Consider the following 27,857-nt stretch of genomic DNA (forward strand, 5'->3'; position numbering starts at 1 on the left):
TATAAAACCTCTGGGCTGGAAAGAATGTTAAAGATCTGATACTTTCACTTAATTTGATGCATGAATAACACCAGAACCAAGGGAAAAGATGTACATTTGAGGAAAAGGCAAAAGCTTGTGCCAAAGCAAAAGGTATGAAAGGAAATGATAAGGAATTTAAAGTGGCTGCAGTTTCAAATGAGTGAGCACCCATATGCCCTTGTTGGATGGGTGGGGAGATAGGAGAAAGATGGGATAGGAGATGGTGCAATAAATAAGGAAAGATCTTTATGTAATGGTCTTTAATTTCAAAGTCAGAAGTTTGGGCTTTATGTTGACTGAAAGCACCATCCCAGAAAACCATGTGGACACGTAGTCACGTACAGAGAAGGAAGGACAGAAAAAGCATTTGTCATTGTCTAGGGAGCTTCTTACAATCAGAGGGGCGAAGGGCAGGATTTCATGCGGATGTTGAGAGCAGAGGATTCCATTATAGTGGGCTAAGATTTATGGCAGCTGCCTGAATAGGTAAGGGGGCCTGCTGTTGGAATGTCAAGGTGTGAGAGAGGAGGCAGATCATCAGCTGCCAGCACCAAAAGGGTCCTTTGTCAGCCAATCTGGAGAAAGGAACATGTCAAGCTAATACTGGCCACCATGGTCCATTGAGAATCTAATGTGATAAACTGATATGTGAATTGAAACCCCCTTATATAACTACTTAAAGATAATAAAAATAAACTAAAAAATATATGTGAGCCAGGGACTAGTAGCAAATGCCTATAATCCTTGCTACTCAGTAGGCTATGAGTATTATAGTTTGAAGCCAGCCTGAGCAGAAAAGACCATGAGACTCTTATTTCCAATTAACCAGCAAAAAGCTAGAAGTAGAGAGATGTGGCTCAAGTGGTAGAGCACTAGCCCTGAGTGAAAAAAGCCAAACAAGAGTGAAGGCCCTGAATTCAACCCTGGTATTGGAACACAAGAAAAGAGGAATATGTGAGCTATGTGTGTAGCCTAAAATATTCTAGTAGCCACAATAAAAACAAAAGACAGAGGCTAGGGCATTGCTCAGTGGTATAGCACACACTTAAATGTGTTTTTCATCCCTAGAAGCACAAAAATGCAAAAAGAAAGAGATCAATTTTAATATATCCAAAATATCATTTCAATATATCATCTGTTGGGAGACATGAGTTCCTTGAGCAACAGTTTAGAACTTGTCACCTCTGCCTGAAGACCTTAAGGCAGCAACAGTTTTGTGGTAAGGCATAGTTACTTATTTTAGACTTTGAAGCTAGAACAAAGTGCTCAGAGAGCTTCCTTTGCAAATCATACATCTTCATGTAAATTGTGAGCTGGCAACCTCCTGTCAAGAGCTCAAGTTCTCTCCTTGCCTTTACTTTGTGCAAATGCCTGTATAAATAAATGCATTGAAATATGTTGTGTGCTGCTTCAGTCTCTCAGAACTTTGGATGCTGACAGCCCACATGGTCCCAGCTTTCTCTACTCTCTCTTCTGTGTGTGTGTGTGTGTGTGTGTGTGTGTGTGTGTGTTTTCCTCAATCTCCTACCGTTTTCCCTCAGAGATATCCTGATCCAGCTGGACTGTAGCATGTCATCAATATAAACAATTATCAATGACAATTTACATTTATTTTTTGGACACTGTATCATGAAAAAATCTGGAGTGTATTTACAATGATAGCATGTCTCAGTTGGGACCCTTTAAGTGCTCAAGAGGCACATGTGACTAGGGGGCTAGTTTTTGTGTAGACCTATTTATGCATTGGAACAAGAACTCTGGTGGATCAAAAAAGGAGCCAATTGCTGAGTGTTAGGAAAATAAAGGAGAAAGAAATGAAACAGGCCAGTCTCAATGTTTCACAGGCTAGGGGTATTTATTGAAGAACAATGAGGGGCACAGCCTTCCCGTGGGCTTGGAGGCTATGTCCAGTGGGTGGGGCTGGATTTAGGGCTTTTATGGAATCTGAGTAAGGAGAGAGGGTTTACTTGAGTTTAGTATGGAGGGTGGAGTGACTGCAGGTGTGGGCAGAGAATAGGGTAAGTATTCCCTTATCCAAGATCTCAAGGTGTTTTAATGTTCAAGCAGCTCCACATCTGTCTTGCCTAGATTGTTTGATCTTCACAGGATACAATTCTCAGTCTTCCAACCTCTTAAACCTTTCCTGGCCTTACAGCTCAGCCTCTGAGCCTTACAGGCTAGGCCCACATTAGAATGTTTACAGCCAGGCTCAGATCTGGTTGCCCTGCCTGTGTCAGGCAGTCTGGGCATATCTTTGGTGACTCGCCTGAAGTCTGTATGACCCTGGGAAAACTAGATGGGGGTCAGTCCTTCATAGTCTGACTTTGGATACATAGAACAATTGGGCCAAAGAGGGGAGAGGTAAGTCTTTCATATAGGGTCTTTGGATACATAAAAAGATTGGGTAAAGAGGAGAGACCAGAGAAAGAGGTTGGTGGTTGTCTTTCCTGCTGATATACGGGCGTCATTTTAGGTGTCAGTCTCCCATTAGGATGCATGTGGGTCAGGGTCAGGGCCTCTTCTCTGTTGAGGAGCTGGAGTTCTGTGGGCATTTTACCTTCTTTAAAGAGTTTGTATACTGTGGCCATGAAGAACTTGGTCACCCTCTGGGATGTGAAAGTCTGGATATGTTCCTGGAGAAAATCAGAAAGACAGTTGACAAGACTAACATCACTAGTAAAATCATCATAACTGGGCCCAGGAAGGGAGCAAGCCAGAGACTTTGGGACATCCAGGAGTCCTTCTACTGAGGAGGAGGAGGAACATCCATCCCAGGGGACCATGCGGATGCAGGCAGGCACAGGAGAAAGATTATTATAAGGTTTATTAGAAGAGGCATATTTCCCCCAAGAGGGAGCACTATCCAGGTAGTGGGAAGGTCTGGGGACAGGAAGTTGGAGATGGGAGCTCAGTTGGGTCTGGGCAGAGAGAGGGAGTGGCCAGCTGTAGGGCCGCAATTCCAAGGCAGGGAGGAGCTCAGGTATGTGTAGAGCTGAGGACCAAAGGTGGGCATAATGCTAACAAACAGGATGCCTCATACTGGGTCTTTATATTTTTCTAATAGTTGTTTGTTGTTTTTTCTTGCAATGCCCAATTGGTTAGCATAAAAACATCACTCTTCCCCCAGGAAAGCACAGATCCCTCTCTTTTTGGCTACTATTAGATGTAGCCCTCTAGAAACATAGGGTTTTGGAGGACCATTTCAGCCAGTGAGTCTAATTGCTTTTGTAAGTGAAGTAAGGAGGCTGAGCCTAAATAATTTCTTGCAGCCATTCTGATGCCTAGGCAGGAGATGGGTGGGAGGGCGGAGGCTGGCCATCCACCTGAAAGGCCTAGAGGTGAGAGGCTGTTCACTGAATGCAGATGCCTAGCTCAGGGTGAGCTAGAAGGGCTCTGCTTCAGAGAAATGCAGATGTTATCTTGTTTTTATGGTGGGGAAGTGTGATGCCCCACTCCCTTCAGGTGATGGGCATACTTGGATCCCTGGAGATAGGGGCGAACACTTGGCTGATAGGTTGCTGGACCTGTCAGTCCAGTGCCTGGGATTAGGAATTTCCTGTGAGCCTGTCCCCTGCCCAGACCCTATTTAGACCAGGATAAGCATAGGTGCCAGAACACCATGCCACATGTCTCTGTGTTCATGTCCTGTACCCTGTCCTCTGGTTCATCTCTGGTCATCATGGCATCCCAATGCAGCTCTCCATCAGAGCTGAACTGGTTGTTTTTGTTCTATTTTTGCTTTCTGGTCTGTTTCCTAGCTGTGTTAAGTGTATTTGTGGGTTGCAGACTTTTGTTACAACAGGCAGTCTACAGACTGCTAGTGCTGTAATAAAGACTCCAAGATTCCATCCTTCAAAATGTGGCTTCTCGGGGCTGGGAAGGTGGCTCAGTGGTAGAGCGCTTGCCTTGCATGCTCAAGGCCCTGGGTTCGATTCCTCAGCACCACATAAGCAAAAAGAAAAAAGCCGGAAGTGGCGCTGTGGCTCAAGTGGTAGAGCGCTAGCCTTGAGCTGAAGAGCTGAGGGACAGTGCCCAGGCCCAGAGTTCAGGCCCCATGACCAGACCCCCCCCCAAAAAAAAAACAAAAAAAATGTGGCTTCTCTGATAATTTACCTTACAACATAAGATGTCAAGGGTTTGTTGGATTAGGGAGAGGGCCCTGTTTATCTCAGCTGATCAGTGACTATGTTGGATCTGTTGTAATCCTATGGCTATGCTCCCCACCCCAGACCTCACGAGGTTATCGAGGCCATGCCTAAGAGTACAAGCAAAAGGACAGGGATCCTTTTTCATCTTGGGCATTGCGTGAGATAATCACCAATCTCAGGGCCACACAGGACATTCAGATCCAGGTCTAGAAAACCCATGTTACACTGTTTCCCTGCATAACAAGTATGGACTCCTTTAGGGCAGGCAAATTATGTGCTATTGGGGGCCAGGGCCCAGGGGACAGGAGGATGCAATTGAGCCTTTGCCCCACACATTGAGATTCCCCAATTACTTGAACTGTAGACCCTGAGGTACATGGGTTACTTGTGGTAGGTAGCATTGGAAAGTGTGATTTGGTTGAGTCCTACCCTCACATAAGATTGCTGACTTGCCCATACACACATCCAGCAGTCTTTGGCTAAGTCTGGATTTGCCTGTTTAAAAAGCTCATGGCTGGAATTTGCTAGCTCTAGGAGCTGGAGCAAAGACAAGTAGGGGATAAGGTAGTCTGTTGAGGGTGGGGATCGGGAAGCTTTGCTTGTGGGTTCCAAGGATCTAAATGGTGACTCTTACTTATTAAGGTAGGAAACGTTAGTAGGAACAATAGTTAGTCAAAAGATTTGCGGTGAAGGGGATGGGAGATAGAAATACAAAATCACCAGACAATCCTGAAGCTCCACTCTCTCCCATGATTCTGAGGAAGAACTGGTTAGTTCCCACAGTATATCTCCCATTGTTGTAGAGAAGAAACCCTTTGTTCTGATGTAGAGGATCCTGGCTAGACTCCTCTAGAAGTGAAGCCCCCATAGACCAGTGTTTGAGACATGCCCGGGAAAGGTCCCCATATTTATTCCAAAGTTGTGGCACATGTCCATAGGCTGCAATGTTTTTTTGGATCATCTTCACCAAGGTGCATTCTGTCTGGCGTGAGACAAGGTTGTGGCTCCCTGGTCCATGAAGATTCGCAACATGATTGAGAGGCAGAGATGAGTCTAAACCTTTTTTTCTCGAGGGTCCCATGTGTATGACCTGCAGTGTCAGAAGGAAAGAGTACAGGGTCCTTTGAGGGGAGGGCATTCCTTCTAATCCAGGATGGTGGATCCTGAGGTCAGAGTGGCTGTTGAGTTTCTGTTGAAGATAGGCTGTGGTTAGGGTGTGATATCCAAAGAACAGAAAGGCTGTAACAAGGTCATCCTGAGAAGGCTTAGGGGCAGGGAGCCTTAGAGGCAGAAAGCTTTAGGGAGAACTTTAGGAAAATGCTGGAAAGGTTTGAGAAACTTGTTCCCCCTCAGATCAGTCTATAAGAGTAGTTGAGATTAGTTCAAGGAGGAAGGTAAGGGGAGTTGCTGGTATGAGGAATCAAGGGGGCACAAAACACCTGAAAGGATTTAGGAGGAAGTATAGTGATATGGTGGAGGATGTAAAGATGGAATATGATATTTGACTTGGATTGTGTAAAATGGATAATGAATGATTTTGAGATATAAATATAAGTGTGCTGTGGATAAGACTTCCCTGGTAACTTGTTACTTTAGTAGTAACTGTAATTATAACTCTGTAACTCTCTAACCCTGTAACTCTGTAACTCTGCTTCTGCTGTTTTCTGAGCAATGCAAGCCCTAACCCAGCAGAACCATCACCACCCTTTGTTCTATTCCCCTGCTTCCCACCAGCAAAACCTTGGCGGGAAATTTAAACTTAAGGTGCGTATTTCTCGTAATAGTCATTGGCTAAAACAAACACCCAACCTCCCCCTTTCACTGCCCTAGCCCAAAATGCTTAAAAGCCCATGTGGGCTGGCACTCGGGCTGTTTCCTGGGATCCTAACTCCAGGTGTAGTCCTAGCCTGTCAGCACTTTTTGCTCAATAAAATCTTTTACATTTTTGCTGCAGACTGAGTGGTCTCACTGCCCCTCCCCACTACAATAGAGCCAAGATATAGAAGGTAATTTGTTCAGGTGTAAAATAAGCAAAAGTTCTTTGTAGCCAGAGTATGTCAATGGCTTCTGTAAGTTTACCAGAAGTTGAGAAGTTGAAATATGTTGAGATGCCAGCATCCAGCAGGTGGGTGAGGAAAGTCCTGAAGTGAAGAAGAGTCAGGGCCATGCGGATAATCTGAAAAAAGTAAAGTGGAGTTGATTATATCAGTGTTTTCTGGGACTGGAGGAAGTTTGGAAAGTCTGAGTTTTGTAGGTTCCAAACTTGTAGAAGTATATTAGGGGTTAGTTTTTTTTTGGGGGGGTCCAGTCGTGGGGCCTGAACTCTGGGCCTGGGCGCTGTCCCTTAGCTCTTCAGCTCAAGGCTAGCCCTCTACTACTTGAGCCACAGCGCCAATTCTGGATTTTTTTTTCTTTTTTCTTATGTGGTGCTGAGGAATAGAACCCAGGGCCTCATGCATGCAAGGCAAGCGCTCTACCACTGAGCTACCTTCCCAGCCCTTTTTTTTTAAGGTGAGAAAGGTGTATCCATGGTGTGATGTCTGGCTGTGGTGGGAGTAAGAAGTATACTTTTATGAAGGCCCATCCATTTAGTATCTAGAAAGGAAGAAGGTATATTAGTCAAAGGAGGAGGTTGGGAAATGTACACAAGATCTTCTATCTGGAGTTGGGGAGGAGCAGCACTAGGAAAGGGAGTGGAAAGTTTGGAGTTAATGTATTTCCAGGGTTCAGAGTGAAGGGAGAAAGCATCAGAAGAGAAACCAGGGGGTAAAGAGGGCCTGCCATATAAGTTCAAAGAGGCTTATTTGGGAGGATGCATATTCAGAGAATCACTAGGGGCTAAAGTTTAACTCAGTCTTGTTTGAACTCCAGGGTTAGATTGGTTAAAATTTCCTTAAGGGTTCTGTTATCTCTCTCTGTCTTTCCCTAGGATTGAGGGTGATAGGGACTATGAAACTTCCTGGGGATTTGGAAGTTAGAGGCAACTTGTTGGGTAATGGCAGAAACAAACTGGGGCCCATTATCTGATTGTAGGGAAGAGGGTAGGCCAAAGCAGGGAAACAATTCAGTGAGAATTAATCAGGCTGCAATAGAGGCTCTTTTATAGGTGGTGGGAAATCCCTCAATCCACCCTGAAAAAATGTCCAAAAACATGAGAAGGTATTGTCTGGTGGGGGAGTGGGGGAGAGGGTGTGTGGATGTAGATGGGTCAAGTCCACCTGCCAGTCCATGGCAGGTAAGGAATCCCATCTGATGTGTGAGGAACTGGGATGGATGGAGATTTGAGTTAGGGTTTGTTTTCTGACAGATGTCACTGGAGGCCAAAAGTTCTTTAAGGTATTGTCTGTTCCGTGGAGTTGAAGAGTGAGTAGTTCGTAAGAAAGAGAGAAGAGCTTGATTAGAGGGATGGAAAAAGCAGTGTAAATAGTGTAAGGCCTCATCCATTAGGGAAGGTTTTGTAGAAGGCTGGGTGTTAAGGAGAAGCAGCTCAGGGAAGGTCTCTTGCTGGAGAGTAGTGGCTGCTGTTAGGATGCCTGCAAGGTTGTTAAGGAGGGAAATGCAATCTTTTATGCTTTGGTTGCCACAGCAATGAATAATGGCTGCCTGCTCAGGGAGCTGTGCAGAATCCAAGAGGTCTTGGGTAAGGGTGGCATTAATAATAGGAGATCCTTTTAGAGTTAAAAATCCTCTCCAGCTGGGTGAGGGTGACTCACACCCGTAATCCTAGCTACTCAGGAGGCTGAGATCTGAGGATCATGGTTCAAAACCAGCTGGGGCAGGAAAGTCCATGAGACTCTTATCTCCAATTAAAAAAAAAAAACACTAGAAAACCAGAAGTAGCACTGTGGCTCAAGCGGTAGAGTGCTTACTTTGAGCTGAAGAGCGCAGGGACAGCACCCAAGCCCAGAGTTCAAGCCCCATGACTGACAAACTATAAATAAATAAATAAATAAATATCCTCTCTCCCTCCAAATTAGGATGTTGGAATGAATGATGTTATATGCATATTTTGAGTTGGAGTAAATGTTACCTTGCCAACAGGCAGCATGGTGGAGGGTACATATTAGAGCAACCAGCTCCACCTGCCGTGAGGTGGTATGGGTAGGCAAAGATTTTACTTCTATGTGTACAGGATGGCTTGGTTCCTCTGGGTTACATTGAATAATGGCATATACTGCTGTATAGGGGGAGCATCTAAGGGAGCTGCCATTAATAAAGCATTCAGGGCCTCCAGGGTGGGTAGGTCTGAGATATAGGAGAATGGATTTAAAGAGAGATCTAAGGTTTCAGAGCAGGTATGTATTGGAGGTTCCAGTTATTGGGCTGAGATGGGCAAGAGGGTATCAGGATTTGGAGGGGAAGTTTGTTCAAAGAATAGGATAGAGTCAAGGAGAAATGCATGAAGAGTTTGGATTTGGGAGGGGGGCAAGAAAAGAAAGGCTTTATGGCTGAGGAGGTCCTTAAGGGAGTAAGAGGTGAGAAAGTGGAAAGAGCTGTGGAGGAAAATATTTTGGGCTTCAGGGATTATGAGTGCCACAGATACTAGAGCTTGGATACAAGGGGGCCACCCCCATGTCACCAAGTCTAGTTGTTTGGCTAGGTATGCTGGGGGGGGATAGGTGTCTCCTCCCTTTTGACAAAGAATAGCTAACACCTGTCTTTTGTTTCTATGTAATAAGTGAAAGAATGTTTTGTTAAGGTTGGGGAGGGAGAGGGTAGAAGCCTTCAGCAGAGTGCACTTAAGTTGGCAGACAGGAATAGAGCGAATTGGGGGAACAGAAGAAGCTCCTTGAGGGGCCACTTGCTAGTGGAGTACAGAGGTGGTCTATGAGAGAAAAGTTGGGGATCTAGATGCAGAAGAAGGATTGGATTGAGATGGAGGATAGTTGAGGAGTTCCTGAACCCTATGGAGAGGTATCGTTCATCTCTGTTGGGAAAGGGTTAGTTCCAAATATGTACCTGAATTTTGGCATATCTGGGCTTTGTCTTTGGAGGTCCTATAACCCCAAGAAGCGAGGGAGTTAAGAAGGAGAGTAGAGTGTTTGACACTTAGGTCAGTGAAAGGGCTGCAGAGAAGGAGGTTGTGCACATATTGAAGGAGGAGACTTGGAGAGAAATTTAATGAGGCCAAATCTTGTAAGACTTGGCCAAACTAATGGGGGCTATCTCAGAACCCCTTAGGAAACACTGTCCAGGGGAGCTGCTGGGCCTGGAGGGTTTCTGGGTCTTCCCAGGTAAAAGCAAAAAGTGGCCTTGAGGTGGGGTATATCGGGATAGTAAAGAAGGAGTCCTAAAAGGTCAAAGACTGAAAAGGGAATTAGGGGGTATATGGGAAAGGAGGATATAGGGATTAGACACAATGGAGCATGTGGGGATTATTGTTTGGTTAATTTTATGGAGGTCTTGAACTAAGCAATAGGAGCCATTTGGCTTTCTGACTCCCAGGACTGGGGTGTTATGGAGAGAATGAATGGGAATTAGACAGAGGATAATGGGTTTTATTCCTTGCAGGTAGTGGGGGAAAGTGGGTATTGGTCTTGGGTTACGAAGGGTGTGGGGTCTTTAATCTCTCAATAAGAACAGGTTGGTGGTGGGAGGCCACAGTAGAAGATGTGAAGTGTCCCAAATTAGGGGGTTTACTTCAGGGAGGAGGCTAGGAAGGCAGAGGACTGGGTTTGGTGAGGGGGCTCACTTGAGTCTAGTTTCATCTGCAAGAAGAAAATAGTGGTGGATTGTAAGGGGAGTATATATAGGGAAACTTTCAAGTTTAGAAATAAAATCCCTTTCTAACAAAGGTAGAGAACATTGAAGCATAATAAGAAAGGAATGGCTGAGAATTAAGTATCCAAACCAGCAGGGAATGGCATGAGTGTGGAGGGGTTTAAAAGGAGTCCCTGTAACCCCCACAATTGTTAAATCTGAGGGAGTGGAGGGGCCTCTTCAGGAGGTTAGAAATGATAGCAATGCCCCAGTGTCCTAAAGCAAAGAAACATTTTCTCCTGCCACCACAATTTGACCCTAAGTTCCACAGAGCTGTGAGAAGGTTTGGCTTTGGGTGAGGAACCCAGGCTTCCTCATTGTGGGAGGGGAAGTATGGAGGACAGGTGGTTGGCCCAGGGTGGGGCAGGTTGCTAGGCACTCACATTTCTGTGTTCCCATTGTCTACAACTAGGGCAGGCCTTGGTAGGGGGTTTCAGATCCTGATACTCCTTAGCCCAATATCCCAATTGACTGCATCTGAAGCAAGGATGGGGGAACTGACCCCACCTCCTTGTGGCTGAGAGGGAGGGTCCTGGACTAGCAGCCCTGGGGGTGGTGGGCTGGGCATTTTGGAAAGTGTCTGCTAGCAGCTGAAAGTCAGCTTGGTGCTCCTTCCTGTCCTGTTGTCTCTCTTGTTCTCATTCCTTTTTAGCTTCCTCTTCCCTGCCATTTAAAACCTTAAAAGCCAAGTCTAGAAGCTCATTTTTTGAAGTGGAAGGCCCCTTCCAGGCACTGTAACTTTTTCCTTATGTCAGGTGTGCACTGGCTCATAATGTGAACATGAAGGAGTAGGGTACCCTCTGTGGAATCAACATTAACATTAGTATGCTAAGTAATGGCCTCTGAGATGCAGTTAAGGAAGAGGATGAGGTTTTCACGGGTGCCTTGGGTGACTTCCTTAAGTTTTTCATAATTGACTCTCAAGTGGATGTTTTCTTTTTTTTTTCCTTGGTCATGGGGCTTGAACTCTGGGCCTGGGCGCTGTCCCTAAACTCTTCAGCTCAAGGAGAGCACTCTACCACTTGACCCACAGTGCCACTTCTGGTTTTCTGGTGGTTTATTGGAGATAAGAGTCTCACAGACCTTCCTGCCTGGGCTGGCTTTGAGCAATGATCCTCAGATCTCAGCCTCCAGAGTAGTTAGGATTACAGGTATGAGCCACTAGCGCCTGGCTTCAAGTGGGTGTTTTGATGCATGCCCTCTGCCAGGCAGGTTACCATAAACTGAAAGTACTCAGAACCACTGGCGTTGTTTTGATAATTTCAGTGGGAGTCGCTTGCAGGGACAGCCACTGTTCCCAGGGGAAGTGGGCATTTTGTTCATTTAGCCTATCAGTGTAATCCCTGGATGACTTTAAAATGTGCTCTTTTTCATCTGGCGTTAGAGTCGAATTAAGAAGGTGCTGAAGATCATGCCAGGTTAGAGAGTACAATTGGACAATCCTGGTAGACTTTTAAAAAAAAAATATATATATATATAATGGAGAGGACTGCTTGAAAATGAGTCCAATCTTTGTTCAATATAATCCACCTCATTTAGGGTGAAAGGAACGTGAACTTGGGTCGGTCGGTCCTGTCCTGCTACCTCACAAAGGAGACGCATACAAGCTGTTTTAGAGCCACTGACAAGTGGAGACTGAATGAAAAGGGGAACCTGCAGGTGGAATGGGGTAGAGGGAGGAACTGAAGCAGAAGGTAATTGGGAAGTAAAGGCTGGAGGTTCTGGAGGTTGGCAGTTTCAGGAGTGGGAGTGGAAGGAGTGGGAGGGGAAGGATGTGGTGGGTAAGGACAAGGCTCTTTGTGGTCGAAGTTCAGGAGACTAAGTGAAGAAAGAGGCTGTTTGGGGGGTGTTTTAGAGTTTGAGGCAGGTGAGCAGCAAACAAGAATTTGTGAGGCAGGACAGGATGAACAGAGGGAAGGTTTACAATGTAGCAACCTCAAGCATATGGAACCTCAGACTCTGCCATTTCATTGGAGAAAACTCTTTACATCAGTAAGAAAACTAAAATCAAAGGTTCCGAATTCAGGCCAATGGTGGACATTGTCTAAAGGATAGTAAGGCTAGATTTCAGTGGATAAACAAGTCAATATTTTTGACTGTAACTCAGTCAGCCCAAGAGTCTTAAGGTTAGGCCACAGGCAAACCAATGGGATGTCTCTTGGAACAGACAATTTGGAGCCTATTTTGAAAAATTTGGTAGGACTATGGAGTGACCTGTCCCACTGATTCACATGTCCCTGAGGCTTTGGGAAGGCAAATAATTTGGAGAGGGAATCCCCAAAGTCTTAAAGGGTTCCAGGGGGTCAGCAAAATGTGAGAGACTCAAGTCTTTGGGGACCCCACAGACAGGGAGCAGGGATTTCCCCCCAGATCTGTAGGGGACTTCTTGGAGTCCTCTGGTCCATGTTGGGGCACCTCTGCCATTGACTAAGGCTGGTTACCTTGTCCTGAAGTCTTCTGGATGGTGGATGGAATCGGTCTAACAGCAGAGGTCCTCCTGCCTGGAGATTAAGAGTCTGGGGACAGAAGAGAGGGTATAGTAAGCCCAGGGTGGAGAGAGGCCTTGGAAAGAGGAGGATAGGAAAAAGTTCAATGAGAGGTGGCCAGGAGGCAGGTGGCCCCTTGGCAGAGAGGACCCAGTTACTCCTGGCACTTTACCTCTCCCAGGTTTAGGCACCAAATGTTAGGAAAATGGAGGAGACAGGATGGAAACAGGCCAGACTCTTTCACAGGTTAGGACTGTTTATTGAGGAATGAGGGATACAGCCTTCCTGCCGGCTTGGAGGCTGTGTCCAGGGGAGTGGGGTTAGACTTAGGGCTTTTTTGGAGTATGTGTAAGGAGACAGGGTTACTTGAGTTTAATATGGAGGGGGGTAACTCCAGGTGTGGGCAGAGACTAGGGTAGGTATTCCCTTATCCAAGGTCTCAAGGTGTTTTAATGTTCAAACAGCTCTACATCTGTCTTGCCCAGACTGTTTGACCTTAACAGGATACAGTTTTGCCTCACAGCTCAGCCTCTGAGCCATACATGCTGTGAGACCCTTATCTCCAATAAACTACTCAGAAAAAGCCTGAAATAGTGCTATGGCTCAAGTAGTAGAACTCTAGTCTTGAGTACCAAGAGGCTCATAGACAGCATTAACGCTCTGAGTTCAGGCCCCAGGACCAGCAAAATAAAAGTAAGCTTCCCCCAATTAGTAAGCTCAGAGGTAATATCTTTTTCTAGTTTTTTTTGTCACAAATATGCTCTGTGTTTTAGTACTAGTCCTGACCACTGTAGGAGATAGAAACTTCAACTCAGTTGAAAACCATCATATTTATTTCAAGATTTTATAAGTGGAGTAAATTGAATTTTTGAACACCTAATTCCTTCACTCTTGAGAGAAAATTACCCTCAGTTATTAATATGAACCCTCAAAGTTGTGCCTGAGTTCTGGTATGTTATGTGGTGCTCTGGTCACAAGTCATCTGCTCACACTGACTGATGCTGAGATATACACTGGGCCCCAGGCAGCACCTGCACAGGAATCACAACAATGACTTTCCAGGGAGTTCTAAACCTTTAGACTTGGGCTGGGGTTGCATTATTAGCACTCCTTGTTCTGAGGTTTCCAGTTTCTTAGACTGACCAGTTATCTAAGAGAAATTTATGTGCAAAGACACAATGGATATGTATTATTATTATTCATTTTGGATATGATAGAGCTTGACTATACAACCTGTACAAAATGCATGGATAACTTTGAAAAGCTGTGAAAAGTATCAGGAGGCAGATCAAGGAAGAATGCTAGAATTTAACAAACCACCAATAGAGCTGTGAGTTTATGACTTTTGCTCCTCCAATATCTCTTTTATACAACTGGATAAGAAAATGCATACTGGAAGCCTGGTACTGGTGGCCCATGCCTGTAATCCTAGCTACCCAGGAGGCTGAGATCTGAGGATCACAGGGTCAAAGTCAGCCAGGGGCAGGAAAGTCCCTGAGACTCTTATCTCCAATTAGCCATCAGAAAACTAGAAGTGGTAGAGCACTAGACTTGAGCAAAAAGAGCTCAGGTACAGTGCCTAGGACCCAAGTTCAAGCCCCACAACTGACAAAAAAATGAAAACTTCTATAAATGGATCCAATTGAAGAAATCTATTTTTGAAATAGGAGAAGCAAAGGAGAGTGGAAGATTTGCAGGTACCTACTTTCCTTCCTTTTCCTTCCTTCCTTCCTTCCTTCCTTCCTTCCTTCCTTCCTTCCTTCCTTCCCTCCCTCCCTCCCTCCCTTCCTTCCTTCCTTACTTTTCCAGGGCCTGCGATTTCTCTGAGAGCCTCTTTGTGCTCAAGGCTACTGCTCTACCACTTGAGCCACAGCACCACTTCTGGCTTTTTCTGAGTAGTTTACTGGAGATAAGGGTTTCTCAGACTTTCCTGCCCCAACTGGTTTGAATCGTGATCCTTAGATCTCAGCCTCCTGAGTAGCCAGGATTACAGGCATGAGATCCTGCCACCCAGCTGCAGATGCTTCTTTTACCTGTCCCACCTCTTACCATTCTCTTGTCCTCTGGTTACCAGGTAGTTCTCCAATTAGGGTGGTGTGACAGTGGAGCAACCTGGAATGGAAAACTTCAGAAGCCAAAACTCTGCAGAATCTTTTTTTTTTTTTTTCTTATTCAGTAGTGTTGCAACTCTACAAGGAGAACCCAAACTCAAGGCTTTGTGGGTTTTGTTTTCACTATTTAAAATTTCTATTTCTTCCTACCCCCAACCTATACCTTCCCTAATAGCTCAGAGACAGGTCAGTCAGCCTAGTTTCTGACATGGGTCATTTCTGGCTCCAGTTCAACATAAACTGAAGGCCAGGGAATCAGAAAGTTCTGGGAACATAATGTGAAACAAGCTCAGGAAAATGGACCCATAAAGCTATAAATATAAACTCTATGGTTTACCCTTGACCATTGCATTAGTTTTATAATCTTAAGTAGCAAAACAAAGACTCTGAACACTGAAATAAAGGTAAACCTCACAAACTTGATTTTATTTTTTTTTTAACATCACAGTTAACATTCAACTTGACAGCAGCTACAACTCAGGATACACCATCACCAAAGCTTCCCAGAACCAGATTATATTGATAGTAAGTTCTTTAAACGAAGGAAATGGTTGTCCACAACGACTGGGTAGTGTACATGCGAACCAAAATTTCGAGATTTGGGAATAAACACTTGCTGCTCTGATCTTGTACTCTACTGCTTGTGTTTATCAGTTTATGCTTAGAAACCATTAGGAGTTTGGGCCTTTTGACCCTGTCCACTCGAAGAGGCTGCTGGCTGTGCTGCTTTCTGCTTCATCATTGTCCAATCAAATGAGTAGTCATACTGCAGATTCAGGGTCCTGAAGAGGATACGAAATAGCTGCCTCAGGTACGTGTAATCCGGAGCTTCCTCAAAGCGCAGACCACGACAATAGTTTAAGTACATGGCAAATTCTACAGGGAACCCCTTACATAAAACTTCCACTGGAGTGGACATCTTCTTTTCACTGATCTTCTCGTATTTCTGTTTCTTTGTTGTAGCTTTTAGTCCCTGCCATGGGAGGCTGGTTCTATTAAAATACATTAAGACATATCCTAATGATTCCATATCATCTCGCCGACTCTGCTCAATACCAAGATGTGCGTTGATGCTGGCATACTGGGCAGTACCTGTGAGGTTTTTATCTTCTCTGTATGGTATGTGTTGTCTTGTCTTGTTGTCTCTGTACTTTTTGGCCAAACCAAAATCAATAAGGAACAACTGGTTTAATCTCGAGAAAGATTGGTATTGAGAAGTAGCCTGTGTTGTGCTTTTCTTCTTGCTCACAGGGGATGATTCTAAACACTTTCGGTGGTGACGCCCAATACCCATGAGGAAGTTGCCTGGCTTAATGTCTCTGTGGATAAAATTTTTTGTATGCAAATACTCAATTCTACTAATCATTTGGTCAGCTAACAGAAGTACCGTTTTCATGGTGAATCGCCGTGAACAGAAATTGAAAAGATCTTCAAGGTTGGGTCCCAGAAGATCCATGACTAGCACATTATATTCCTTTTCCTGGCCATACCAGCGTATGTGGGGGATACCAACGCCACCTTGAAGAATTTTATACAGTTTACTTTCATAGAGTAGCAGGGGGTGTTTGGCTTTCTGAGATTCTAACTTCACCGCAACTTCCTCCCCATTGGTGATATTAATAGCCAGATAAATGTCCCCAAAGGAGCCAGCCCCTATCTTCCGCACTAGTTTGTATTTCCCGCCTGCTATAAATTTGGTCTTGGTGGTGATGTTGCTGCTGCTGCTCGCCATACTGAGACACAAAGACGGAGGCTGGAACTAAGCAACGATACCTTTTAGGGACTGATGGAAGTTTCTGGGGCTTTGTCTGTCCGGTAAAGCTGAGGCAGGCAGCAAGAGAATGGAGGTCTTTGCTGCCTTCACAGGGACAAGGAGAACCTGGTCACTGCTGCTCAGTCAGGTTTCGTTTGGTCTTGTTCAGTCAGGCCGCAGTCTGTGAGGGGTGGTCGCAGTCGCTAGGGCTTGGTCTCTGTCTAGGCCGCTGCCTCTGGCTTGATCTCACAGCGGAGTCGTGGGCTGAAACCGGGCAGGGTCAGTTTCGGTGGCGGTAACGCGGCCACCACTGCTGCCCGGCTTGGGCCCCGAGGGCCCAAGTCACTCCACCCACGCCATCATCTTTTTGTCTGGCTCCAGCCACCACAAAACGCTCCCAGGCCCTGGGAGCCGCTCGTTCAGAGCGCGGGAACTCAAGTTTCCTCAACCGAGCTCGCGCACCCAGGAACTTCTGAGGTGAGTCACGTGTGTGGTAAAGATTCTATTCCCTGTGCAAGGCTTTTGAAAGCTGAACTGCTATTGGTTGAAACGCAGGCAAGGTGGGGCAGTTGCTGAGGAGGAATGGTCTCCACTGTTGGGGGAGGGGCGCAGAGGCAGTTCTGGTTTCTGACTCATGGAACTTTTCTGTACTTGATTGTGACAGTAGTTCCATCAATCTATATGTGTTAAAATTCGTAGAAATAGGGGAAAGGGAACAGAGATTGACAGAGTGGGTAGCATTGATTGGAATATATTGTAAACAAGTATGGAAAGGTAATAAAATCTCGCTCTTTATAACTAATGCAAACCAATTTTTATTTTTATTCTTTTTTTTTTTTTTTTTTTTTTTACTATTATACAGGGGCAGTACCAGAGGGGTTACCATTTCAAGCTCATTTTTGATAAACCTCTTTTTTTTTTTTTGTCGGTCCTGGAGCTTGAACTCTGGGCCTGGGCGCTGTCCCTCAGCTCTTCAGCTCAAAGCGAGCACTCTACCACTTGAGCTACAGCGCCACTTCCGGTTTTCTGGTGGTTTATTGGAGATAGGAGTCTCACCGTCTCTCCTGCCCCGGCTGGCTTTGAACCGTGATCCTCAGATCTCAGCCTCCTGAGTAGCTAGGATTACAGGCGTGAGCCACCAGCGCCCGGCTATTTCAAGCTCATTTTTAAACAAAGGTCATAGAAATATAAACCAAAGGAAGAAAAGCCAATTTGGGAGAATAATAAGTAATTTATATGATATTATACTATATATAATATATTATATACATTTTATGATATATAATTATATATTTTATTTATGGTATATATAATACTTATATACTTACTCATATATAATGTACACTTTATATTATATAATAGCATATATTGTATAATACTATGTTATATACTATATAATATATAAATATATCATATATATTATTGTATATTATTATATATTATAAATATATCATATATTATAACAAAATATATTATATAGCATATAATATGCAATATATTATATAGTACTATCTAATGCTATATAATATATAGTATATAATATGCAATATATTATATAATACTACCTATTATAATCTATTAGATAATATACATTTTATATTATATAATTATATATTACATATTATGTAACATATTACATAATTATATATGTATATTATTGTGAGGGCTATGGAGCCTTTGAGATTGTCTGGCGTCAAATTCTGGTACCAGCACTACCAATGTGACACCTAACACGTGACCTACCATCTTGGCTTCAGTTTCTTCACCCATCAAACATGGATAAGCCTAGTTCCTGCCTCCAGAGGTTGCTTTGGGGTGAAGGTTAAGGGAGATAATATATGTAATGTATATGAGTATAAGTCAACGTTAGATAGATGTTCAATGTAAGGGCCTGGGGTGTGGGAGGTGAGTGAGAGGACCAAAGCAATCATCCTGTGAATTACATTTGAGCCATAGCGAGATACTTGGTGTGGATTTATACAGTTATATTAATTTTAGTTTTGATGGACACAATATTTGCACATATCTGGGGTACAGTGTGGTGTCTGGATATGTGCATGTGAGCACGCAAGCCTATGCACATTCATGTGGGCACTGAATTCAGGGTCTTGCATTCTTCCTTGGCTTTTTTGTTCAAGACTGGCAGTCTACCGCTTAAAGTACACTTCCACTTTCTCTCAGATTCGTCTGCCCAGGCTGGATTTGAACGTGGTTCTCAGATCTCAGTCTTCTAAGTAGCTAGGATTACATATATGAGCCACCAACATGAAGCCAGTGTGGTATCTTGGGTAATGGTCAACTCAGAGGTGTTCTATACCACAACAGGGTGCATATATATATATATATATATATACACATATATATATACACATATATATATAATTATGCACTGTATAGCTCAAAATAGAAGAAAGGAGTTTGAATGCAGTGTTTATATTTGTAACCAAGTCTAACCCATTCAGCTACCATCTTTCCTCACTTCACTCTGGAATACCTGCTGATTTTCATATAGTTCCTAACTGGTGATGCTATCTCTACTTTGGTCCTTAGTTCACTGACTGGTCATGATCTCCAAACTAGGGTTTAAACTTCTCAACCTTGGCTGTGGATCAAAACCTCTGAAAAATTCTGCAAAACGACTATGACTCTTAAAAATGTAATGTCCTGAGTGACCAGAAAAAAATGGTCAGGTAAGTATCCTGGATTAAAGAGATAAGACAATGCTTGCATATGGACTGGGGAAATATCTATAGGGACTATTATTGGATTGTGTGGGTGGGGGGGTGTCCTTGGGCTTGAACTCAGAGCTTAGGTACTATTCCTGATTTTTATTGGTAGCTGATTCAGATTGATTTGTATTTTTGCTTCTCACAGTAGCTAGAGCCACTCTGTCTTCGGAGCAATCACAGGAAATGCATCACCAAGACTTCCCAGAAAAGTCTGACCAACCAGCTGAATCTTATTGTTTAAAATACACATATTCACATAAACTGACAAATGGGAATGTGCCTCCTATAGGAATATGTTAGCATTTACAAGTCTTCCATCTGTAGTACCAAACCCTCTACCAACCCCTTCATTCACCTAATTCAATCAAGATGCAAACTAAACTCAGTCCAAGTTCCTCTGGTCTTACTTGCAGTCTCTCATCAGCAGTAACCAGACTGTGATGTGACCATTAAGGTTGGCTCAGCCATTGAATTTTCTTCTTTTCAGACCTTCACGACGGGATGCTGCAATGAAACCAACAGTAATCAGTCAGACCAATGGTGACTGGAGGGTGATGTTTGGGAGGGTCAGAGCTCACCATCTGATCAGTTAAATGAAAAAGATTTGTTTTGGTAAAACTTGTCCTCCTCTGAGCCACTTCAGTGAATTGTTTGGGATTTAAAGAAGGTAGCAGGACTGGTAAGGGCTACTGCTGCAGCTTTATCCACTTGTTGAATCATGTCAGGTGTCAGTGGAGAATGGTGTGGATGGTGGCGCTGGGATGTCTGCTAACATCTCCTAGCAATGCTGGACAGCCAAGCTCTGGGCCATAGCCAGCCCATGTTCATCACTGAAGATGCAACCAAGCTTCTGCATGAAATTCCACCTTCATGTAAGGTTTGGGTAAAGGACACCTCCATGTTGTTGTTTAGGCAGAGGAGAGCTTATTAGCAGAAACGAACTACCTGTCCCACACAAGACAGAAGTGTACAGAGGGCTGCACCAGATGGAAAGGGGGACTGGTTATATAAGGAGAGGCAGGAGGAGATGTGATTGCAGTGAAAGCAAAAGTGATCTCAAGAGCCTGCTCCCAGGTGTGCCAATTACCTGGTTACAGATGCTGGGAAGGGACTTGCTGCTTTTCTTGGATGGACCTAACATTACAGTCTTTTCTTTTCCTTTTTTTGCTGGTTCTAGGACTTAAACTCAGGACCTAGGTGCTGTCCTCGAGCCTCTTTGTTCTCAAGGCTAGTGCTCTTCTACTTGAGCCTTAGTGCCATTTCCTGTTTTTTTTTTCTGAGTAGTTATTTAAGAGTCTCATGGACTTTCCTGCCTGGGCTGGCTTTGAATCATGATCCTCAGATCTCAGCCTCTTGAGTAGCTGTGTGAGCCACCACCACCTGGCACATTCCAGCCTTTGATAGTTATAAAGTGGCACTGATTCTCTTTGGTTACTTCTTTCTGGCAAGGGGCATCAACATTAGGGGTAGAAGGTGGAGATGTTGTTCAGTCCAGGAGGAGGCAGCATTAAGAGTTCCTTGGTGATAAGCCTGTTTGTCTTTGGATGAAATCTGAAAGAAGTCTTATGAGGTAGGGGGGCTGAATAAGAAAAAATAATATTAGAGGGCATGAAAATGGCAGAAATAAGGCAGTCATCCATTCAGGGTAGAAAAGAAAAAAAAAGGAAGATGACTTGGCTAGCTCCTGTTTCCTATGTTCCAGGTAGTCCTGGAGTTAGTAGAGCATGTCTCTAGCTACTTCTGACTGATTAACATCAGGTGACTAGGTGGAAGAGCATAGTGGACTAGTTAAGAATAACCACTCTAGGGCTGGGAAGGTGGCTCAGTGGTAGAGTGCTTGCCTCACATGCATGAGGTCCTGTGTTCGATTCCTCAGCACCACATAAGCAGAAAAAGCCGGAAGTGGTGCTGTGGCTCAAGTGGTAGAGCTCTAGCCTTGAGCTGAAGAGCTGAGGGACAGCACCAAGACCCAGAGTTCAGCCCTACAGCCGAACAAAAAAAAAAAAAAGAAGAAGAACCAGTCTGGCCGGGCCCTGTAATCCTAGCTACTCAGGAGGCTGAGATCTGAGGATGGCGGTTCAAAGCCAGCCCAGGCAGGAAAGACTCTTATCTCCATTTAACCAACAGAAAACCGGAAGTGGCACTGTGGATCAAGTGGTAGAGTGCTAGCTTTGAGCTGAAGAGCTCAGTGACAGGGTCCAGGCCTGGAGTTAAAGCTCTACGACCAACAAAAAAGAAAAAAGAAAAAAGAATAACCTGTCTGAAGCTGGAGCTGGACTGTAGTTGTTAAGACCCAAGCGGGAGGCCTTGATTATTTTTTGAACTATAGAAGTCTGGAGAGTATGGATGGGAGACCTACTATAAATAGAAATAACATTCAATAGATATAAGTTCCTGTCCAGTTAGAAAGTAGAACATTAGATAGACATGCTAGTTAACTATTTTCTTTTGACCTCCTGACTCTGGTTATATTTGAAAGGGCAAGCTCAAGGTGACTCCATTTAAAGTCTGACACCATTCACTCTTACCCCTCTCCATGATCCCTTATTGATAGGACTACTTTGTCCAGGGGGTCTGGGTGCTTGGTGCTGGGATGGCTTGCCCATTTGGCATTTTTACTAATTTCTGGGATATCATGTCCCAGTTGGTGTGTTTGCTAGTAGATGGGATGGCATGTCCCAATTGGCTGATGGCATGTCCCATGTTGGTGAGGCAGGGTGGCAGATCAAGCAAGTATTTTTTTGCAACTAGAAACTTTTTATTTTCAACAGAAGCAACAAAGAGATCAATAGGAATGTTTTTAAGCAGGGCTTACCTGGGACTTGTTAACAAAAGAGGTTTGACCAATACATACTTCTGAGTTATTTATCCCTCTGTGGGTCTAACTAAATGCTGCAGAGGGTAAAATCTACTATGACAAAACTCAATAGTAGACCTGATGAGAATTTTGAAACAGAAATTGATTAAACAACCCAGTTAATTTTTGACTGAATATAGCCCTTTAGGATATTAAGATTGAAACCACTCTCAGCTCTGTATCCAAAGTGGCTTACATACTTGGGAAACAAACAGACACATTTGTTCACACATAAATCTGATAAGTTTCTTTGCAGCTTGAGTTTAAAACTGCCCAGTTTTTTCTTTTGGCCTGTGGAACCAGTTAAGTCTTGGTTACCTTAGAACTGCACATGATTTGAGTTTAAAAATACCCATTTTTTCTTTTTGGCCTCTGGAGCCAGTTAAATAGTTACCAGAAAACCTTCAAAACAATTTAGGTAGGGCTAAGAATGTGGCTTAGTAGTAGAGTGCTTAACATGCATGAAGCCCTGTGTTTGATTCCTCAATACCACATAAACCCAAAAAGCCAGAAGTGGTGCTGTGGCCCAAGTGGTAGAGCACTAACCTTGAGGAAAAAGAAGCTCAGAGACAGTGCCCTGAGTTCAAGCCCCAGGATCATCAAAAAATAAAAATAAATTAAATAGGTAAAGAGACACATTAGCATACAAATAGACCTTTGAACACTTTCTGGAAGGTGGGGGTATCATGAAAACACATCATGTGGCCAAGATTGTGAATTTCTGGACAAGTCACAATAGTAAGAAAACTTGATAGAGCTTTATTAAGCAAACAAGTAGACAGACAAAAAGCAGACAAACAGAAAGGAAGGGAATGCTAGCCTTCAAGAGAGAACTTAGAGGGGGTCCCTGGGACCTAGCCTGCATTTCACTCTCAAGGATACAAGCAGAGAGCAAGAGAAAGAAAGAGAGAGAGAGAGAGAGGGAGAGACAGAGACCTTTCTAGAGGAGATAGCTGGGAGGCTTAGGAGACAGGAGAGAGGCAGAGGGAATGATGAGCATAGAGAACAAAGAAAACCTGAACATATCCTCTGACCATTTAACATTGTGATGGCAGAAATTGTTGCAATAAAAATAAGGCATTTTGACTTTATGGAGTCTTTTAGGAGGAATATGGTGAGGACATAGTCCCTAGGGATGTAGAAAGTAGGCCAAAAGGCATGGGGGGGATCCCTCTGGAATGGTAAGAGGGCAGGGAAAACAGAGGAACTGGTAGACAGGAGTCACTCAACAGACATAGATAGGTGACAGGAGATGGTGTAGTGAATGCATGGCCAGCAATGGTAAAGGCAAGAAATCCAGCGTGGGCCTCCTTTTGCAGTCTGGGTCTGCAGAGCAGGGCCAGGAGGTGAACTTTTGAGGGCGGAGGGAGTCCAGCAACTCCTGACACTGTCTTTTCCTGGCAATGCATATGTAATGTTTGTGTAAAGGAGACCTCCAGGTGGTGGTTCAGGCAGAGGAGAGTTTATTAGTAGAACCGAAATGCCTGCCCTGCACACGTTGGAGGCATGCAGAGGGATACACCAGATGGAGGTGTGCAGAGAGAAGGGAGTGACTTATGGCAGGGGGACTGGTTATATAGGGAGAGAGCAGGAGGAAGTGTGGCCACAGCAAAAGCAAAAGTGACCTTAGAGCCTAGGAGACCTCCCACTGCCCCCAGGTATGCCAGTTACCTGGGTTACAGATGCTGGGCAGAGACTTCTAGGGAAGGGGCCACATGTGCATGGAGGGAAAGTGAAAGGGGATAGGGCCATTTGTCCCAGGCAGACCTAACACTTCACCACCTGGTGGTTGTGGATACCACTGAGGGATGTCATGGATGGGGAGGAAGATGAGTTTAGAGATCTTTCCATGTACAGGGAAGAGAACACGGGCCTCTGAGTGTCCATGGAACAATGTGCAAATTGAAGTGATTAGAGTGAAGCTTCTCCTAGAATGTGGTGTCTCTGGCAAACTGGCAGCTGCCATAGACATGCTGCTGAATACACCCAATTATACAGGCAGACATTTGTTCACAAAACAGTAAATGTGTAAAAGAAATTACCTTGAGAGGGCCATACCTGCTTCGGATGTGCTTAACATGAACAGAATGGCTGCCGTTCCAAATAGCTTCACAGAAACACAGGGCTTAGAGTTCTCACACAGCATATGCCAACAACATAGACATATAGAGACACATACACACATGAAGACACACATTACTCAAAGTTGTGTACAGACTTCACTTTGTTCAACATAGATTTTGGTTTTGTGGGATCCAAATGCAGATACTCATTCACCTCACAGTCTTGGATTTGTCTGGTTTTATATATATGTTTGTTTTCCATTTCTTACCATAATGCCAAGGCATAGTCTGAATATCATTGTTCAAGAGTGGACTAAGAACCAAACTTATATGAGCGTGGTTGGACAGGGAATATTCATTTTGGCAGCTTGTTTCTTTATGAGTTTTCCTATCATGGCTCTACTGGTTCTCTGAAGCCAAACAATAACAAAAATCTGTGGTCCTGCTGGATGCAGCCCTTGATTCCTTTTCAGGCCCATGGAACTCTATACAGGCTACAGGAAAGTAAGGTATCCCACTCCAACAGGCAAGGGGCAGAAACAGGCCATGAGAACCACAGATAATCAAGATATCTCTTCCTAGTGGTCAGTTTAAAACAAACAACAAGGGCTGGCTCAGTGGTAGAGTGCTTGCCTTGCATGCATGAAGCCCTGGGTTCGATTTCTTAGCACCACATAAGCAAAAAGAAAAAATCTGGAAAGTGGCGTTGTGGCTCAAGTGGTAGAGCGCTAGCCTTGAGCTGAAGAGCTGAGGGACAGCACCCAGGCCCAGAGTTCAGGCCCCATGACCGACAAAACCAAAAAACAACTCAGAATCAAAGAGAAAATACAGAGAGCCAGGTTAAGGGGCTGCCTTTCCCAAGACACACAGCTTCTGTAGTCTATCTGTTCACAAAGGACAGAAAGACACAATGGCCCACAGACTTAGGATGCTTGGGATGAATGAGGTCACCACTCATCTGTGGGCCCAGACCAAAGGGCAGAGATGCAGAAAGCTACACCTGTGTCCACCCCAAGTCTAGGGCTTACTGCTCACAGAAAACCCAGAGCTACCACCAATCAGGCCTGCCTACCTTCTCTTCTGAATCAACTGCAACCAGGCTCTTTGAAGGCATCTTGTCAAGAAGGGAACCTGACCACTGGTAATGTTCTTGTTCCAACTGGATTTTATTTGTTTTTAAAAGAAGTCAAGGGCAGCATAACCTAGATCTGTTCTAGCCAGTAGAACCTATTAAGAAAGGGCTCTTCAAGGATCCACAGTGGTACTATGAACTTGTCATCTGGGATTTGAGAGCTCAACAATCCACCTGCTAACCTGCCTATCAGCTTTCATCCTTCTACAGGATTAGCTCAATGCCAGCTGTAGACTCTGGCAGCCACAAATGACAATTCCCAAGTCTCTGAGGGCTTCCTTCTTCCTCCAGAGCCAAGATAACTTACCTCTCCTGGACTAAGGTACAGTAAAGTTCTCTTAAACTAAAACCAAGCATAAATCCACTCCATCACCAAGAATCCTCTCAGATTACAGTCCCAGCCCACACTCCTTGCAGGCTTTTTAAAACAAACATCTCCCTGACCCAAGCAGGTGGATGAGCTACGATTTGAAAATGAGAAAAGGAATGAGAAAGGGGTATGATGAATGAGTGACAGAACTCAGCCCTCCACAACACTGAGCTTTTGTGGGGTGAAGGTATCCACTCTACAAAATGTTCCTAGAGAGGTAGGAAATGTAGGTAAGGAGGGAAAAACAAACAAAAAGACAACAGAGTGGCTGTATCACTTCTGAAAGTCACTTAATGCTTCTTTTGTGGGTCTTTTCCACCTTGGTTGCTTGCCAAATTCGCAGGTATAGGCAGGGCCTGCTCTAGATGGGGAGCTGCTATTCTGGGAGTTTGGGGAATCCTGCTCATTGATGGTGTTCAACAGCAGGTGTTCTGCTGGCCATGGTTGGTGGGGGTGCCCAGGCTCTCAAGCCTCCTCTTCAAAGGGCTTGGCAGAGCCCTTCCTTCTCATAGTTAAGAGGTCACACCTAGCAACTGTCACAGAAGTCCAGAGGATCATCCAGGATGTGCTAAACTCTTTGAGGTCATCGTCATGGTAGCCTCGTTGTATGCACACATGTGTGCATGAATGCATGGGTGTGTATGCCCACACACACATACACACATACACACAGACACAGACACACACACACACAGACACACAGACAGACACACAGACACACAGACACACACACACACACACACACCTCAATGCCTGAGGCACCTGTAAAGGGGTTATATCTGCCAGGCATCTTGTCTTTGCTGTCAGTGAGTGTACTACTATGCTCTGAGCTAGAATCTTTTTGTAGCTGGCTCCTTACATTCTGAATCCTCGTCCAGGAAGGCTCAGGAGTCCAGTTCCTGAGCTATTGAGCCACTAGGTTCCATTCCTGGGGTTTTATTAGCTGTATGATCAGCTGACATGTCTTTGAAGGCTGAGGATCAGAGGTTCTTGGGGACCTTCTTTTGCTTCTGCTGCACTGAGACAAGGGGCTACTGTGTGCTCCCTGTGAGCTCCAGGTAGGATCTGCCCCTGGGGGTCACACTGAGAAGACAGTGGCTACTGGAGCTGCTGCTGCTGCTGTAGTTGGAAGGCAATGTATGGTGGAGGAGCAGTTGGGAGTCATAACTACCTCATAAGGAGGTAGTAAATAGTTCGGCAAAACCTGAAATAAAATGGCAGCACTGAGTAATTGTGGGCTTCCTGGTAAGCCATCAGTTTGATTTCATGTTCCTGCTGCTGAGCCTGAAGGAGTGCTTGGCTCAGTGGTGATGGCAGATACAGTAGCAGCTCAAGATGATGATGATGGTCCACACTAGGAAGAACCACTGAAGTTCATAGTAGCAGTTGAAGTACTGGGACTGTCCACAGCTTTGTCCTGTGTCACAGATGTAGCTTTGATTGTTGGCACACACAGGCTTCCTTATCCTGCAGGGGTTCAGACCTAGTTGACAGGGGGCAGAGCAGCACCATGCCACCCAGGAGCCATCTCTTCTCCATCCTTCTATGGCCTCTGTTTCTCCACCAAGGCACCTGCCAACTTCTTCCCCTGCCCCCCTCTTTTCTTCCCCTGATTTTTAAAGAAAAAAATTTATTATCTTTAAGTGGTTGTACAAGGAAGTTCCCATTGTACAAAACAGTATAAGAATACAAAGTGTCTGATAACATTTTCATACATCACTCCTAACCCACCCCTTCTCTCACTTTTCTTTTCTTCCCCCTGATTTTTTTTTACTTTTTTTTCTGCTTAAGGCTAGTGCTCTATCACTTGAGCCACAGCTCCATATCTGGCTTTTTGGTGGTTAATTGAAGATAAGAGTCTCATGGCCTTTCCTGCCTGGGCTGGCTTTGAGACTATCCTCAGAACTCAGCCTCTTGAGTATCTAGGATTACAGGTGTGAGCCCTTGGTTCATTCATTTTGGAATATTTAAGAAAAATTTATTATTCAATATTTATTATTGGAATATGTAAGGAAAGTGCATGTTAATTGTATTGGAAGAATGTTCTTATGCTTAGGAAGTACACATTGGCAGATATAGGGACTATCATGATGTATACACTAACTTTCAGGGTTCAGCAAAATCAAATTATTAGGAGAGATATAGTAGTGCTTATCTATAACTATGGTAATTTAAGAGACTTGAGGCAGGAGAATTTCAAGTTCATGGTCAGTCTAAGCTACATAATAAGTTCTTATCTCATATATATTATATATTTACTATTTATATACATAATTCTTGTCACTCCTGTTAGATATAGCAAAATTTAAAAAAATTAACAAGTGGAGAATCAGGTTGGAGGGTACAGAATATTATTTGGAGAAGAGTTTTTGAAACATATATGGCTATGTTATAGACCCAAACTAATGAATTGAGAATTTCCTCTGG

At 44.3% G+C, this 27,857-nt stretch overlaps 1 protein-coding gene and 1 pseudogene across 2 annotated transcripts; both read right to left on the reverse strand.

Annotated features, from left to right (window-relative positions):
- Positions 1-15,187: 15,187 nt before the first annotated feature.
- LOC105997857 (casein kinase I isoform alpha-like) lies at positions 15,188-16,258 on the reverse strand. 2 transcript variants are annotated; one of them, XM_013032402.1, is made up of 2 exons: positions 15,795-16,258; positions 15,188-15,719 (listed from the first exon to the last, which is right to left on the reverse strand). In XM_013032402.1, exons 1-2 carry the CDS (start codon positions 16,256-16,258, stop codon positions 15,188-15,190), a joined length of 996 nt encoding a protein of 331 aa, XP_012887856.1. The 2 variants fall into 2 exon arrangements, with proteins under 2 accessions (XP_012887856.1, XP_012887855.1); XM_013032401.1 differs by having other exon boundaries at positions 15,188-16,258.
- A 9,445-nt stretch (positions 16,259-25,703) lies between these two features.
- On the reverse strand, positions 25,704-26,969 carry LOC105997818 (annotated as a pseudogene).
- Between the last annotated feature and the right edge of the window lie 888 nt (positions 26,970-27,857).

Source organism: Dipodomys ordii, unplaced genomic scaffold (assembly GCF_000151885.1).
Source record: "Dipodomys ordii isolate 6190 unplaced genomic scaffold, Dord_2.0 Scaffold154, whole genome shotgun sequence".
NCBI classification, from domain to species: domain Eukaryota; kingdom Metazoa; phylum Chordata; class Mammalia; order Rodentia; family Heteromyidae; genus Dipodomys; species Dipodomys ordii.

Bases quoted from the DNA above. Each gene is read 5' to 3' on its own strand.
- LOC105997857 (XM_013032401.1), bottom strand. From the start codon at position 16,258: ATGGCGAGCAGCAGCAGCAACATCACCACCAAGACCAAATTTATAGCA.